The 16490-nt window shown below is 65.4% G+C and overlaps 1 protein-coding gene across 1 annotated transcript in view; it reads left to right on the top strand.

The window, feature by feature from the left end:
• The window catches only part of SEMA4B (semaphorin 4B), a 30714-nt gene extending 14864 nt beyond the window's left edge, over positions 1-15850 (top strand). The window contains exons 3-15 of the mRNA XM_044979083.1: positions 6708-6868; positions 7402-7464; positions 8115-8213; positions 8741-8840; positions 9324-9440; positions 9774-9931; positions 10206-10387; positions 11533-11683; positions 12064-12274; positions 12368-12483; positions 13281-13453; positions 13756-13850; positions 14290-15850. Of these exons, the coding sequence (XP_044835018.1) occupies positions 6708-6868; positions 7402-7464; positions 8115-8213; positions 8741-8840; positions 9324-9440; positions 9774-9931; positions 10206-10387; positions 11533-11683; positions 12064-12274; positions 12368-12483; positions 13281-13453; positions 13756-13850; positions 14290-15074 (2411 nt within the window). The 3' untranslated portion in view covers positions 15075-15850. The remainder of the gene's footprint in view (positions 1-6707; positions 6869-7401; positions 7465-8114; positions 8214-8740; positions 8841-9323; positions 9441-9773; positions 9932-10205; positions 10388-11532; positions 11684-12063; positions 12275-12367; positions 12484-13280; positions 13454-13755; positions 13851-14289) is intronic.
• The last annotated feature ends 640 nt before the right edge of the window (positions 15851-16490 follow it).

The raw sequence follows: 16490 nt of genomic DNA, 5'->3' as shown, positions 1-16490 counted from the left end.
CAGAGGCAGGACCCCTCGGCTGGGATCCAGGTCTGTGCCTGGCACCTGCGTGGGCATCAGAGCTCCCTGTCTCTCCTGCTAGCACAGAGAGGGCCCTGCCCGGGAGCTGGAACGGAGCAGCTGCTCCTGCGGCCCTGCAGGTCAAGTGCCCAAAGGAGCCTGGCTGTGGGCAGGGCTGGCTGGGAGGTGGGGGTCCTTCTGCACCACAGTCACTGCCAGCTGCCCCAGTCTGTTCCTTGTGGCTGCTGGGAACAATTGTGGCTCATTCCTGCCTGGGCAGGTGGAGTCGTAGCGATAGTACTGGCCTGAGCGGGTGTCCCGGAGTCCCCGGACGATGCTCTGGAACTGCTCCCCACCAAGCCAGGCAGGACTCTGGGGAGCCTCCTCTCCCTCGGAGCAGCCTGTCTGCAGGGCAAGAAGCTCCCACGGCTTCACCTCCTGGGTCTCTCCCTGGAGCATTCAGCATCCTCTGCCCCTCCGTGCGCTTCCCACAGCGAGTCCGCCCCGGCGGGGTCCTGGGGGGGCCACAGGGTCCTGCCCTCCCACTGCGCAGTCAGACGTGACTCTCAGCCAGCCAGTAACACAGAGGTTTATTAGATGCCAGGAACATGGTCTAAAACAGAGCTTGTAGGTACAGAGAACCGGACCCCTCAGCCGGGTCCATTCTGGGGCCCAGCAAGCCAGACACCCTCATCTGCCCTCATTCCTCGTCCCCAGCCAGCTCCCGACTGAAACCCCCTCCAGCCCCTCCTCCTCTGCTGAGTTCTTTCCCGGGCCAGGAGGTCACCTGACCTCTTTGTTCTCCCCCACCTTTAGCATCCCCTTGCAGGGGGGAAGGGCCATTAGTTGCCAGGAGACAGAGTGTCGGCTAGAAACTGAGGCCCCCACACAGTATCCAGAGGAAACATTAAGAACAGTCCCACTTCATCACAGCGGGTCATCATCACCTTCCCCCAGCTCCGAGACAGATGGGACAGGGTCACTAACGGGCCCAGTGCACAGAGACATGGAGGCAGTGGCAGAGCCAGAAAAGGAACCCAGGAGTCCTGATCACCAGTTCCCCCTGCTCTGGTTGCTAGCCAGTGGGCAGGTGCCCCCTGCAAGGGGGGGCCAGCAGGGAGCTGCAGGCAAGCAGCCATCACTCTCCCAGCCCTGCAGGCTCATGCCAGCTGATTTTGTCCTGCCCGGGTGGATAGACCCCTGTGAGGGGGATCTGGGATGGGAACTTGCAGGAGGAGTTGTCATCAGTAGCCTTGTGCTGAGTGAGGAGACAGCGAGGCCGAGGTGATGCCGGCCCTCGCTCTCCGAGAGCTGCTGCCTGGGCAGGCAGGAGGCTGGGGCTGGGAGTCAGAGGGCTCCTTGCTGGGGATAGGAAGCACTTCCGGGGCCCGGTTTCCTGCCCACTCATAGGGCAGGTACCTGCAGCTGCTCGGCAGTGAGTCAGCCCTGCAGGAGCCCGGAGTCTCGTCCTGAAGTGCCCTTTGGGAGCTGCCTCCCAGCAAGGGGCAGGGTGTGCCAGGGCTCCAGCCAGCACTTCCGTTCCATGCCCCGTTCTGTCTGCTCTCGGCTTCCCCCGGGAATCTCCCAGGCCTCTGCCCAAAGGAGACGTTGCCTGGAGTGAATGAGCAAGAACCCCGCTCTGCCTGTTCTCTGAAACTGTCCATGCTGCCCCTCCTGCAGCACTGTCCGCTGGGCCGGGAGGCTGGCGTGCCCGGGCGATGTGGGTAGATGGGCTCTGAGCATCAGGAGCGTAGGGTTGGGGTCTGGGTGTGTGGCCTGAGGTCTTCCCCCTCCAGCAGTGTGCGGTGGGGGCAGGTCAATCTCTGCTCAGGCTGCTTCTCGCAGGGCAGCAGAATATTGTGCAGGCACAGGATGTCTCTGGGCCTGGCACTCCTCTCCCACCAGCTTGGCTCCATGGTGCTGCTCCTGATTCACGGACAGTGGCAGGGGGCTGGACCGAGAATTTGTAAAATTATTTTTTCCCCGCTGAGTTAGTGGCCAGTGATTGAGTCGCTTTGGCTTCTGCTGTCTGTCAGGAGAGTTCTCCCCTCTGCTGCTCTAAACCGTCCTGGCGAGATGCACAGCTACCGAAACCAGAACAAACGCTTCCCAGCCCACAGAGCAGGCTCTAAAAACCAGCCCCTCTGGGGGACAGGCCAGCAAACTGGCAGCTGTTCGCTCCCCAAGCGTGCCCAGCTGAGCTGGTGGCATCCGGTAGGGATGTGGTGATGGTGTAGAACTGTGATCATACCCATCTGGCAATTTCAATGTCGTGTTCCTCTGCAGAGGCCTGGTCGGCACATAACATGTATGGGACCCCCCGTGTTGTACTGCACAGGGTCTTTTCGGGGGAATAGGGCAGAGTGCCGCAGTTATTGGGAATACACGTGTCAATCCGCCCTGTATCGTGTGCATGGGCGATATTACACTCATGTGCGTGCACCCCCCTCCCCCGTCTTGTTGTTCTTACCAATGAGCTGCTCCCCTTAACTTCACTGGCCAGGTGAGTTAGATGGGGGGGGTGGAGCCGGGCTTCTGCGGATCCGGATCGATGCTCCATGTTGACAAGATGAGACGCAGAGGACCCTGGGTCTCATCTTGCCAAGACATCTCATATTTATAGCAGCTTCCCTCTCATGCAAATCTGTACCAAATGCAAAATCTGTATCTGTGTCCGTTGGTCCTTTGTGCTGCTTCTCTCTGGGTGCTGTCCCAATGCTGTTCAAAGAGGGTGTTTTCAAAAGCAGGTGCTGGCTTCTCACCGCCGAGGCCGTCAATGTGTCTGCTCTTCTTCAGTGAGCCCACTGGACAGGTTTTATTGTTCTTGGGCCTGCATCCCAGGCCTGGCCATTCCCTGCTGCGCCTCTCCGAGCGCTGCCCGCAGAGCAGAGCAGAGCAGAGCTGCTGTGAATCTCAGCGCAGCACTTCGTGCGGGCTGAGCGCCCGGCCTGTCCCTGGATCCTGGCAATCAGCTGGCAGCCCGAGGGGGGGTGATTAGTGAGCTGGGAATTGTTCACGCCTGGCTGGGCACTGGGAGGCACTGGGAGCTCTCCAGCCGGTGCTGAGCCCTTAGGGCTGCAGACAGAGCCGATGGGCCGTGTGGGGCACTCAGGGGTGGCAGGATGGGGGGGTGCAAAGGGCAGGCAGGTTGGCCGTTGCGTTAGTGCAGAGACAGGAAGTGGGTGTGGCATTGTGTTGCCGAGGGGTGCGGTGTTGTGGCACAGCCTGTCTGTGAAAGGGCCGGGGGGCTGGTAACTGGCTGCTGGGTGAGGCAGGGTGGGGGGCTGTTGAGGGGGTGATGCCAGCGCTGCCCTCGGGCTTGGCACGGGGAGCATTGTTGGGGCTGGGCCCTGTGGCAGGGGCACTGGGGGTTGGGAGCTGCCTTGCAGCAGCACCCAGGAGGACAGAGCCGTAGCGCCTGGGCGACGCGGCCTGCCGGGTCCCCTGAGAGCTGCTGGGTCTAGGCGTTGTGGCCTGGGGTGGGGGAGGCAGGGGGAGCCGTGCCCAGCGCGATGCTGCGTGGGCGGTGAGTCAGGGGCAGGTGCCCTGGCAGCCCCAGAGTGACACCCGCCAGCCCCCTTGCTCCTACCCACCCACTCCACTCACTGGGAGGCTGGGGCAGCGAAGATGGCAGGGACATGGGTGGACAGTACTTGCCCCCGTCTCTCCTCTTCCACCCCACTGCCTCAGATCCCCTCCTCACAGCCCTGCTCCAGCTCCTCCCCGCTGCTCAGGGGCACCCCCTCCTTGGGAAGGGGTTGGGGGGTGCTGGGGAGGCCAGCGGGGGTCAGGGCCGATGGTGAGAGCCTGGGCTGCAGCTCCATGAGGGGTCCCCCGGCCTGCCCTGTGCACTGTCCCCCCTTGTCCCAGAGCCGGGATCCCTCACACCGGCGTGGGCTTGGGCACTGCCTCCCTGACCGGTACATGCCTCTGCTTGGCCCCAGGGGCTTAGCCCGGACTCTCCCCGAGTGCTTCCCAGGCAGGGACTCATGGCGGGGGTTGCTGGGGCACCGGGATGTCTGAGCTCAGGGCAGAAAGGCTGAGCCAGCGCAGGGCCCCATTGGCACAAACCCCTGGCTCTGGTTCCCTTCTCGCAGCCAGCCGGGTTCTCGGGGAAGGGCCGTTCTTTCCAAAGCCCCTCAGGGCACTCAGCTACACAGGTGTCCCACCACTGCATGGTCCTGCTCCGCCTGACAGTCCCCGCCCCACCACGGCTCTAGGGCGGACAAGGGAGGAGGCGGGGACCTGTCACCCCATGGCCACAGCCTCACTTTCGGCTGAGGAGCTAGAGCGGGAGACGTCGAAGTTGGCTCTTCTGGTGCCACGATCCCTAGGGGGAGAACATGCAGCTGCTGCCTCTCCCCAGTGCATGCAGCTCACGGGGTCCGGCAGCCAGGCCCTCCCATGCCCGCTCCAGATCCCCAGCTGGGCAGTAGCTGGAGACCAACTGCTTCGCTTGACCCCCTGGGCCCGGAGTCTGCTGGAGCAGAGGGGCTTGGTGCAGGGAGTGGATAGGTGTGCTATGGGGCCAGGAGCGCAGCAGGAGCAGCCACCTTTGTATTCCGCTGAGGCAGTAGATCCGTGGGCCCCAATGGCCAGGCTGCGGCTGCCAGACCTGGTTCTCTGTAGGGAACGGAGTTGGGTCCTACACCCCCACCCCATGGGTTGCTGTTGGGATGAGCGCTCATAGGAGAGGAGGTTTTCATATGAAGAGCCGCTCTCCTGTCTGCAGGTGGGTTGGGGCCTGTGGCTCTGGCTGCTGCAAAACTCCCAGGAGAATCCAGCACAGACCCAGGAGGGGCTGCCAGGCTGCAGCCCAGACTTCCCCCACACACTGACTTCCCCGGGCAAGGCCTGGGGGGCTGGGCCCCCGGCTGGTGACAGACGAGCCAGCCACGCTCTCCAGCCACCCCAGTGCTCTGCCAGGTTGAAGGGCCTGCTTGGCAGCCAGGAGGTGGGTTTGAGTTAATCCTCACCAGGCAAAGGAAGCCCCTGGAGCCAGGGGCGGCTCTAGCCATTTCGCCGCCCCAAGCATGGGGGGCGCTCTGGCGTCGCCGGTCCCGGGGCTCCGGTGGACCTCCTGCAGACGTGCCTGCGGATGCTCCACCAGAGCCGTGGGACCAGCGGACCCTCCGCAGGCACGTCTGCGGAAGGTCCACCAGAGCCGCCTGCCGCCCTCCCGGCGACGGGCAGAGCGCCCCCCGCGGCATGCCGCCCCAAGCACGCGCTTGGCGTGCTGGGGCCTGGAGCGTGCCCTGGGGGCAGCACATGGCAGAGACCAGCAGGCCAGGAACCACCAGAATAAAAAGGCTTGACTCTGTGGCTTGGCATTACAGCCCGGGAGGGGGAAGAACCCAGTCAAACCAGAAACCAAGGCAAGGGGGTCTCCTTCCAGCCAGAGGGCCTGTCACGGATCCACATGTCCAGTGCTCTGGAACAGGCCTCGGAGACCCCCTCAGTGAGCCAGACCCTTTCACTAGGGCAAGCCACTTGCTTCGCCACCTCCTGGCACTGAACCTCAGCACCTTGAGCACCCAGCAGAGTCCACCTGAGACGGGCAGCAGAGGGAGACGCAATGCACCCCCAGCGGCAGTGGAGAAGCAGCCGGGTTTAGCTGCACACAGCATAGGCAGGCCTGGGGTAGCACAGAACAAAGTTACAGCCTGGTCATAGAATCACAGACTATCAGGGTTGGAAGGAACCTCAGGAGGTGTCTAGTCCAACCCCCTGCTCAAAGCAGGACTAATCCCCAACCCAGCCAAGGCTTGGTCCATCTTGGGCTGCCCCGAAGCCTCTTTTGTCACAGTTCAGGGACTCCAGCTTCCAGCAGCCTCCACTTAACAACCCTGCCTGGCCCCTCTCAGTCCTTGTTCTTGTTCCCAGGCGAAGCTGGCTGGCGTCCTGCGGAGGGGGGAGGGGTGTGTGCGTGGGCCATCCATGGTCATTAGTTGCTAGGTACCAAATGTCCGGGCAATTGGAGTGGCCTTTACCCCTGTGGTGCTAGGTCAGTCACACCTGGCTGTCTGCAGAGAGCAAATAGCCTTTTCTGAACTGCTAGTTGATGCCGCATATAGGGGAAACTGAGGCACACACCGTGTTCATACAGAATATTACAGAAAAGTCCCACTCTGTCAAAGGCCTAGCCAGCTTCTTGTCAGGAAATGGCCATAGGGTCCTTGTGAGCTCTCAGGGGCTCCAAGAACTGTGGGGAGCCCAGCGCTGGGCTAGCAGAGGCTGCAGGTTGGGAATGATAAGCAGCGGCAGAGCTGTGGGGGTGCCCAGGGCTGGGCTAGCAGGGGCTGCGGGTCGGGATTGAGGGGCACCGCAGAGCTGTGGGGTGCCCAGGGCCGGGCTAGCAGGGGCTGTGGGTTGGGAATGATAAGCAGCAGCAGAGCTGTGGGGGTGCCCATGGCTGGGCTAGCAGGGGCTGCGGGTCGGGATTGAGGGGCACCGGCAGAGTTGGCTGGGTGAGTCCACGTTTCATGACTCGCCGTTTGTACCGGGAGGGAGGAGCCAGCCCTGCTGGGGGAGCGGTGGGCAGTGCCAGTGTGTGGATTCCGGAGAGCTGGGGGCTGCCCAGTGCCACGGCTGGGGATCAGGCTGTGCCTTGGGGTGCTGGGATGCCCAGGGGTGGGTCTGGCTCTCTGCCCAGGCTCTAAGCATGGAGCCCTGGATGCACTGACGGGTGTGTTGCTGGGTCTCCCCAGACTCCTCCGAGAGACCCGTGTGGTGGTTTGAGAAGGACGGAGTCACCAACTACACAACCTTGCTGCTGAGCCCGGACGGGGGGACCTTGTACGTGGGGGCCCGCGAGTTCCTTTTCGCCCTCAACACCAGCCATTTCCAGCCTGGCCCACAGCACCAGCTCGTAAGTCGCCTGGCGCGGCCCACACGCGCGGGGCACTGCCGGGAGAGCGGCCTGCGGGCGCATGGGTGGCTGGACCAGCCCCTGGGGCAGGAGCACGCTGGGCGGGCGGGGGCAAGCGCTGGGGATGGGCCTGGTGCCGGCTCCTGTGAGATTCCTTCCCCGGCGCTCCCAGCGTCTCTCCCGAGCCCTGCAAGTGGCTGCATGTTCTGGGAGCCGGCAGGACAGCGAGCTGGGGCTGATGAGTTCAGCACAAAGCCAGGCCCTCTCGGAGGAGCAGGGTGCTGGCTTTCACGCACCCCCACGCCCTGCTGGCTCACTGGCCTGGGGGGAGCGGGGCGTCTCCTTGTTGCCTCTGGGCTCTGAGCCTCCGGCGTGAGAGCTGCTCCTGCGCCCAGGCAGCGTTTCCCAGCGTGGCCGGCAGTGGGATGCCCCGGAGCAGCTGTGAGCCTGTCCCCGGGGGAAGGGCCGCGCCGGCTGCTAGTGGGGGCGCTGCCAGGGAGGGCTCTCCTGATAACTGTCCCCCTCGCCCACAGCTGCCCTGGAGCGCGGACAAGGAGAGGAAGAAGCAGTGTGCGTTCAAGGGCAAGGACCCCCAGGTGAGTGCACTGCCAGCCTGCCTGTGCCAAGAGACCACGGGGATGGGACTGGGGAGACGGGCCCATTGCTGGGGAGAGGCCTTGAGCTGAATGTGCTCAGTGGGGCAAGAAAAGTCAGCGTGGGGCCTGCAGCCAGCCCTTGTCATAGCGCTGCCTGGATGCAGAACCCTCGGGTGCTGTGGGCCGGAGGCTCAGCAGGGGGCGCTCTCCCCAGGCTGTCAATGCTGGTCCCAGGGCAGCACTAGGGGGTTCTGTGCTGTGGGGTGAGGGCGGGGGGCTAGCAGGGGTGCTCGCCCCTGGCAGTCAGGGCTGGCCTCATTGCCCCAGGGTGGCACTAGGGGGCACTGTGCTGCTGGTGGTGCTGTCTCTCAGGAAAGAAACTGAAACTTAGGCCCAGGCTCCTGGCCTGTCCCGTGGGGGCCGGTGTTCGTTTGGCCCCGGTTGCTCCATCTGCGTCCCTAGACCCCACTGGGCTCCCGGGGCCCCAGGGCTGCACTTCCCTGCCGGGCCCGGAACCTGGGCAGGGCGGGGCGGCAGGGCTGGCCCCAGGGCTGGCGGCAGGGCTGGCAGGGGCTGCGGGTGCTGTGCCTGGGAAGGAGCGAGCCTCCGTGTGGGGCAGACTGAGCCGGTGCCTCTCGCCTTCCCCACAGAGGGACTGTCACAATTACATCAAGATCCTGCTGCAGCTGAACAGCAGCCACCTGTACGCCTGCGGGACCGGCGCCTTCAGCCCTGTGTGCACCTACCTCGTGAGTGCTGCACGGGGCCTCTCAGTGCAAGCTCTGCCCGGCCCCTGCCCCGCCCCACTGCCCCACTCCGCCTGCAGGGAGCACTGGCCTGGGGGCTCTCCCTGCACCCGTGGCCGGCTCTGAGGCAGCACAGGTCCCTGTCACCCCAGGGACACAGCTCACTATTCCCGCCCCGGCTGGGCGACGCTCTGCTGCTCAAGGAAGAGCTGAGCAGAGTTAGGGGTCAGCATGTGGGCCCCAGAGCTGATCCCTCCCCAGCATCCCTCCTGCACCCAGTTCTCCCTGGCGGGACTCCAGGCCCAGCTCTGAGCCCTGGCAGGGCGGTGGCGAGGGCCCTGGGGTGTGATGGGGCAGCAGGAGGGACTTGGATGGACTCAGTAACCTGCCCAGTGAAATACCCTGGAGGCGTGAGGAAAGGGCAGGAGACACCACACCTGCCTTCCCCGGCTCCTGCCCTCCCCACCCCTCCTGGCCCCGCCTCCCCCCCCACCTGACTCTTCCCGCTCAGAGCATCCTCCCCTCTGCAGAATGTGCAGAACTTCAGCCAGGCGAGGGAGCTGCTGCTGGAGGACGGGAAAGGCCGCTGCCCCTTCGACCCCGAATACAAATCCACTGCCATCATGGTCGGTAAGGAGGGGCTGGTACCTCCCCTGGGTCTCCCAGGGTGGGGGTGAGGGGAATGACTGTGCACCCTGCGGCCCAGCCCGTGGATGAGGAACAGCCAGCGGAAGCAGAGATGGGGCCAGTGGGGTGACACTGGCTCCCTGGCAGAGGGACGCGTGGTGCCCACACCCACCGCTGCCAGGCCGGGCCATAGGAGGTGCCTGGGAGCTCTGCTCTCCCTGTCTCCTTCTGGCTGGATCGATATGCGCCTTCAGCTGGACGGCAGCAGCGGGATAGACCTGGCACAGAGCCGTCAGCCCTTGTGAAACGCACCCCTACACAGAGCACTGCAGCACGGCTCCCTGGCAGGGGGCTCGGAGAAACCCCTGGTGCAGCCACCCCGAATGAGGGGAGATGGCAGCTGGATCTGCCCCAGACCCAGTGCCAGCAGCGGGGAGGGAGGAACCGGTCCCTCCTTATGCCAGCGGGTCTGTCTTTCCCCGGCAGATGGTGAGCTCTACGCTGGGACCGTCAGCGACTTCCAGGGCAAGGAGCCGACAATCTACCGGAGCCAGGAGAGCCGCATCTCCCTCAAGACCGAGAACTCCCTCAACTGGCTGCAAGGTGCAGGGCTGCTGGGGCAGGGCAGGGCCCCATTCCAGGCACACCCGGAGCACGAGGAGGTGTCTGCCAGGCCTGGTGGGGATGGGGTGGGCTTAGGCTGCTGGGCCCGGTCAGACTTTGCCCTTCTGTCCCCTCTCCCAGGCTAAGCAGGGCTGGCCTGGGTCACTGCTTCGCTGGGAGCCCCCCAGGCAAGCTTGGCTTCTTTCCTTCCTGTCACTGCCACGCTCCTCCCCAGAGGAGGCTGCGTCTCGCCCCCAGCGACGAATTGCCCAGACTCCAGGATGCTCTGGGATCCCAGGGGGCTGGCACTGAGGCTCTGTATTTGGGATGCAGACCCAGCCTTCGTGGGCTCAGCCTACCTGCGGGAGAGCCTGCCGCCTGGCAACTCTGAGGGGGACGACGACAAGGTGTACTTCTTCTTCAGCGAGACCGGCAAGGAGTTCGACTTCTTCGAGAACACCATCGTGTCGCGGATCGCCCGCGTGTGCAAGGTGAGCCGCGTACTGTCCTCTGGGTGGGGGGTGGTCACGCGGACGTGCCAGGGAGGGTGCCTGATGGGGTCGATCACACGTGCAAACCGGTGCAGGTAGAGTCACATCTGTGCATGTCACTGATGGACTCACCGATGTGCTTGTGGCTGGGCCTGCAGCGCCCCCTGCTGCCCACAGAGCTTGCCTGCTTCTCCAGGCTCCGCTGCAACCGCCCCTCTCTGCTGCACTGCGGGGCCGGGGCAGCGCAGGGTGACGCCCGCTCTCTCCTTGGCAGGGGGATCTGGGCGGGGAGCGGGTGCTCCAGCGGAGGTGGACAACATTCCTCAAGGCCCAGCTCTTGTGCTCGCGCCCTGACGACGGGTTCCCCTTCAACGTGCTGCAGGACGTCTTTGTGCTCACGCCGGACGAGCGGCACTGGAGGGACACGGTCTTCTATGGCGTCTTCACCTCCCAATGGTGAGCACGGGCGCAGGACAGGGCCCTGCAGCTGGCTCCAGCTACAGCCGCTCAGACCCAGACCAGGGCGTCTTCCTGGGGCACTGCCAGCAGATGGGTTAGCCTGGGTTAGCAGAGCGGGGCGGGGAATGGGACCTGGGGCCTTTCCCCGCTAGGGGGCGCTGTCTCTGATATGGCCCCAGGGCAGGGACTGGCTGGCTCAGGGGGGTGGGGAATGGGACACGGGGCCTTTCCCCGCTAGGGGGCGCTGTCTCTGATATGGCCCCAGGGCAGGGACTGGCTGGCTCAGGGGGGCGGGGAATGGGACACGGGGCCTTTCCCCGCTAGGAGGCGCTGGCTCCCATCCGGCCCCAGGGCGGGGACTGGCTGGCTCAGGGGGGTGGGGAATGGGACACGGGGCCTTTCCCTGCTAGGAGGCGCTGGCTCCCATCTGGCCCCAGGGCGGGAGACTGGTTGGCTCAGGGGGGCGGGGAATGGGACACGGGGCCTTTCCCCGCTAGGGGGCGCTGGCTCCCATCCGGCCCCAGGGCGGGGGACTGGCTGGCTCAGGGGGGCGGGGAATGGGACACGGGGCCTGTCCCCGCTAGGGGGCGCTGTCTCTGATATGGCCCCAGGGCGGGGGACTGGCTGGCTCAGGGGGGCGGGGAATGGGACGTGGGGCCTTTCCCCGCTAGGGCGCGCTGGCTCCCATCTGGCCCCAGGGCGGGGGACTGGTTGGCTCAGGGGGGCGGGGAATGGGACACGGGGCCTGTCCCCGCTAGGGGGCGCTGGCTCCCATCTGGCCCCAGGGCGGGAGACTGGCTGGCTCAGGGGGGCGGGGAATGGGACGTGGGGCCTTTCCCCACTAGGGGGCGCTGTCTCTGATCTGACCCCAGGGCGGGAGACTGGTTGGCTCAGGGGGGCGGGGAATGGGACGTGGGGCCTTTCCCCTCTAGGGGGCGCTCCCTGCAGCTGCTGACAGCTCTTCCCCTCCTGTTATGTGTCCCAGCTGTTTGCCTGGTCCAGGTGCTGTGGGGAGCTGTGTGTCAGGGTGGATTGTGCCCAGCCTGCAGGGGCTGAGCTGTCTGCTGGGGCCGTGCAGGGCCCAGGTGTCTCTGGGTGGTTCCAGGACCCTTTTTAGCTGCTGATTTCCCCTCTGGTGCCAGGAACAAAGGGGGCCCGGGCAGCTCGGCAGTATGTGCCTTCGCCATGCACGACGTGCAGAAGGCCTTCGGCGGGTTCTACAAGGAGGTGAACCGTGAGACGCAGCAGTGGTACACGGACACTGGCCCTGTGCCAGAGCCCCGGCCCGGAGCGGTACGTCCCCCTCTCCCAGCACAGCGGCACTGAACTCTCCAGCCTGGTCACATCAGCACAGCCTGAGCCAATCCACACTGCCACCTTCCAGCACCTCCCAGCCCCTGGGCGTCTTCCTCGAGCTCCTGGCCAAGCTGTTAGCGGGGGCTGCTGCAGCTTGAGGGTGGGCCAGGAGAGGCTGGTGTGAAAGGCGCCAGCCCTCAGCCCCTGTGTGTGTGTGTGCGCCTGCCCTCACTAATGCCCCCTGGTGGGGAGGCTCAGCCAGCTGCGTGTGCTCTCCCCGCTGGGGGCTGTGCTCTGGGACCGCAGGCCGTGGGTCTGTCTCGATGCTGCAGGGCTGTGCTGTCCGTGTCTAGCTCTCTTCCTCTCCGCCCCACCAGTGCATCACCAGCCGCACGCGGCACATGAAGATCAACTCCTCTCTCCAGATGCCAGACCGCGTGCTGAATTTCATCAAGGACCATTTCCTGATGGACAGCGCCATCCGGAGCCAGCCGCTCCTGCTGCAGAGCCGCGTGCACTACCAGCAGATCTGCGTGCAACGCGTGCGGGGCCTGCACCACACCTACGATGTCCTCTTCCTGGGCACAGGTGGGTCTCCCTGGGGAGCTTGTGGGGGCCAGCCAGGCAGGGTGTTCCCAGCCCAGGTGGCTCTGCTCAGTGTCCCCGCTTTGTGCGTTGCAGACGACGGACGACTGCACAAGGCCGTGAGCGTGAACCAGAAAGTGCATATCATCGAGGAGATCCGCCTTTTCCATGCCGGCCACCCAGTCCACAAGCTGCTGCTGGACCAGAGCCAGGCAAGCCAGCGAGCATGATGGGAAACTCCTGCATCCTCACCCTTCCCTCCCTCAGCAGGCAACACCAGAGGGCTGGGGGCACATGACCCAGGGCGGGCGGGATGGGGGAGCAGGAGCCGTTCCCATACACAGCCTTGGAGCTGCCTTCTGCGTGGCGCTCTGCACAGCCATCCTCCCTGTCCTGCTGCCCTGGGGCTGGGCACGCCCAGAGGGGCCAAGTGCTCTCGGTCAGCCTGGGGGGCAAACCGGGGGAGCCAGGGCCAAGCCTGGGCTCACGTCTCCTCTCACCGCCAAATGGCTCCCAGCATGGCTGGCTCCGGCTTCCTCCCTCCCTGGGAAGGGTTTCCTGCACTGAAACAGGCTCATCAGGGAAAACCAACAGCCCCGTCTCTGGGGGGAGCCAGGTGACAGGGTCTGCTCTGCAGGCGCTGCCCAGCAGCAGGAACTGAGGCAAACTCCGTCATCCCGTTTGACTTTAGCGACAGAAACTCACAACCAGAGAGCGGCTCGGCTCCGCCCTTCTGCCCCCGCTGGGCTGCTCGAGGGCTCCTCTGGCCTGCTCAGCCCACACCCTAGAGCCTCTCTCCCCAGAGAGGTGCTCCCCCCCTGCCTGGGAGAGTCAGCAGAGCCGACAGGGCGGGGATCTCAGACACAGACGAGGGGTAAACGTGGATTTCACGAATGGCACCTGCCACATAGATCCCATCCGGTGACGTCTCCTCGGCGACACACACGTGTGCACACTCAGGCACACGCCCTCTGCTGGACCAGCTCTCAATCTGCTCTCTCCTGCACAGGGCCTGCTTTACGCTGCCTCTTACTCAGCAGTGGCCCAGGTGCCCCTCTCCAACTGCAGCCTGTACAGGAGCTGTGGGGAGTGCGTCCTGTCCCGGGACCCCTACTGTGCCTGGAGCGGGGAGGCCTGCCGCAGCGTCGCCCAGTACCACCTGCAGCTGCCGCTGCACCCCCAGTAAGTGCTGGGCTACTGGGCCCGGCCAGCCCCAGCCCCGCCCCTCTCGGCTCGGCCAGCCCCAGCCCCGCCCCTCTCGGCCGCCGCCCCCAGCCCCAGCCCCGCCCCTCTCGGCCGCCACCCCCAGCCCCGCCCCACCCAGATGCCGCCAGTCCCGCTCAGCTCTGCCAGCCCCGCCCCACTCAGCCTGGCCAGTCCCACTTTCACCCCTCTCAGCTCTCCACCCCCCGCCCGCCACGCTCGGCCCTGCTCCTCGCCCCCTCCCTGCACAGGCCGTGCTGACTGCGAGTCTCCCCCTGCAGACCCTGGGCCCAGGATATCGAAGACGCTGACACGGAGAGGCTCTGCCAAGCAAGCAACGTGTCCCTGCCCATCCCCCCGCTTCTCCGACCCCCAGGTAAGGAGGCCTTGGGGCAGGACCCAGTGGGGGTGGGGTTTGCAAGCCTGCTGTGGGGCGGGGAGGGGGGGCCTCTGGGACCTCTGCACAAGGATCCAAGAGGATCCCCCATCTGTCCAGTCTAGCTGCCATTGCCCTCCGAAGGGCGGGTGGCGTCACTGCCAGGGCCTGGCCAGCTGGGGGGGCTCTAGGAGCACATGGCTGCCACCCCCCACCCCCCCCGAGTGAGAACACGCCCCTGACGTGCGCATAGACCCTGCCGTAGCCCGGAGCTGGATCCCCGATGGCCACCCCATTCGCCCCATCATGGTGACACGGGGCCATTGCCGGCCGTTCCCACACCCCAGTTGCTGTCCCGCGGGTGCCCGGGCCCGGCGTGGGCAGGGGGAGGCGGCTGGCCGGAGCGGTTCCTGACCTGCCTGTGTGGCTTGCTCCGCAGCAGAGGGACCACAGTGCCAGCAGATCCAGCTCCTGCCCAACGCGGTCAGGCCCCTGCCGTGCCGGCTTTTGTCCAACTTGGCCTCGCGGCTGTGGGTGCACAATGGGACCCAGATCAACTCTTCCTACCTGGTGCTGCCGGACGGAGCCCTCATCCTGGTGGGCAGCCAGGAGCGCCGGGGCACCTACGAGTGCTGGTCGCTGGAGGAAGGCTTCCAGAAGCTGATGGCGAGCTACTGTGTGGGGGTGGAGGAGCTGCCCCCGGTGCTGCATGTGCCCCTGGACGCAGCGGGCAGGTCCCTGCCCGGCCAGGATGCCCTGGAGACCATCAGCACCTCCCGGAGCACCTCTGCCGTGGGCAGCGTCTCCTCCCGGCAGGACGGCAAGAGCTACTGGCCCGAGTTCCTGGTCATGTGCGCACTGTTCGGGGCGGCGCTGCTGCTGCTGGCGCTCTTCGTGCTCTGCCGGCACCGGGACAGCATGAAGGCCTTCCTCAAGCAGGGCGAGTGCCCCAGCGGGAGCCACAGGAAGGTGGGGCTGCCCATCGAGAGCCTGCCCCTCAACGGCAGCAGCCTGCCCAGCACGGCGCCCGACCACAAGGGCTACCAGGCCCTGACCGACAGCTCCATCAGCACCCCCCCGCATGCGCCCCCAGGCGCCAGCCCGGCCTTCTCCCAGTCGGACAGGAGGCCCCTCAGCATCCGCGAGAGCTTCGTGGAGGTGTCTCCGGCCTGCCACAGACCCCGGGTGCGGCTGGGCTCCGAAATCCGGGACTCCGTGGTGTGACCAGGCTGGGGACATGAGCTGAGCCCGTGAGATGCACCAGCCCCGGCTCCGCTGAACCTTCCCGGAGACCTGTGCCATCAGGCCGCAGCATGGCGGGGCTGCGTGGGGCTGGGCCGCCACCGACCCCGGCTGTAACAATGACCTGCAAACTGCCCCGCGCCAAGCAGGGGAGGGGCGGCCCCAGCACGATGTAGCACGTTCTCCAGAGGGGTTCTCAAGGAGGCAGAGCCCCTCCGTGTATCTGGGGGGGCGCTCACACTCCCCTGCAGCCCTCGCCCCAGCCCTGCCACCCGTGGGACAGCTCTGGCAGCCAGGGGCCATTGCTTGGTGCACAAGCAGGGCGTTCCGGGAAGGCCCAGGGGCCCTGGTGCTGGGAGAGGTGCAGTGGGGACCTGTGCGCCTTAGTGGGGTGAAGCTGCCCACGTGTGGCACGTCTAACACTGCCACGTGTGAGCAAGCTGCTGCCTGCACGTGGAGCCCGTTCTGTGGCCAGGCAGGAAAGTTCATCTGTGTCATATCCCCCTCGTTCCCCATCCCGCTGTGATGTCCTGGCGCCTGCCGGGAGCTGGGTCTGGGCATGTTCTGTGCGTTTGTGCTTTGGGTTGTTTTTACTATGTGACAATGTGAACTGAGCCCCGGTGAGCACGTCTGAGCAGCAGCAGGCGCCGCTGTGGGAGTGCTGTCACCGTACCGGCTCACACTGTTTGTGGACGTTCTTGCACAGAAATGAGTTGTTGTCGTCTGTCTTTTTTATATAAAGTCCACATGTCGTCATGGTGAGCGGTGAGTGCGCGGTGCCTGGGCGCTGTCCACGCGGGCCTGGGGAGTGATGGAGCTGTGAGCAGAAGCCCCTGCTCGGGGAAATTCCCCATGCTGGGGCTGCCTCAGCCTGAAGGCTTTGGGGAAGTTTCAGCCATTCGAGAGACCAGGGACAATCCATTGTAACATTCTTGTAACTACTTCATTGCGCAGCACTGGAGCTTGCAGGCTTTGGAGCAGGGGGTGAAACTTGGCCAGGAGGTAAGGCTGGAACATTCCCAGCGGGGCCGTGCTCAGTAGCCTGCTGAGAGCTTGGCAGCTCCATTCTCTGAAGATTGGTGTGCAGGGAGCATGCTCCAGCCCCCCCGGCTCCTGCTGCAGGCCATCCCCGCAGAGCGCCGGAGCGGGCCCCAGCCCAGGGCAGAGGGACTTTCTCTGCAGTTGCTCCTCCTGGGTGCTGGCCGTCAGCGCAGAGCGCAGGTAGACAGGCCCGGCTGTGCTCCTGGCAGCGAGCGGGAGGATGAAGGAGCTTGACCCACGGCGGAGAGGAGTGGTGCTGGAGAGGCCTGGGGCAGCTGGGAGCGACAGGAGCCCTCAGGGTGTGGAGGGGGATGGGGATGGGGCAGAAGAGTGTGTCGTCGCTCGACCACACTCCTG

Source organism: Mauremys mutica, chromosome 11, assembly GCF_020497125.1.
Source record: "Mauremys mutica isolate MM-2020 ecotype Southern chromosome 11, ASM2049712v1, whole genome shotgun sequence".
Lineage (NCBI taxonomy): Eukaryota > Metazoa > Chordata > Testudines > Geoemydidae > Mauremys > Mauremys mutica.
This window is presented reverse-complemented; position numbering and strand designations above follow the sequence as displayed.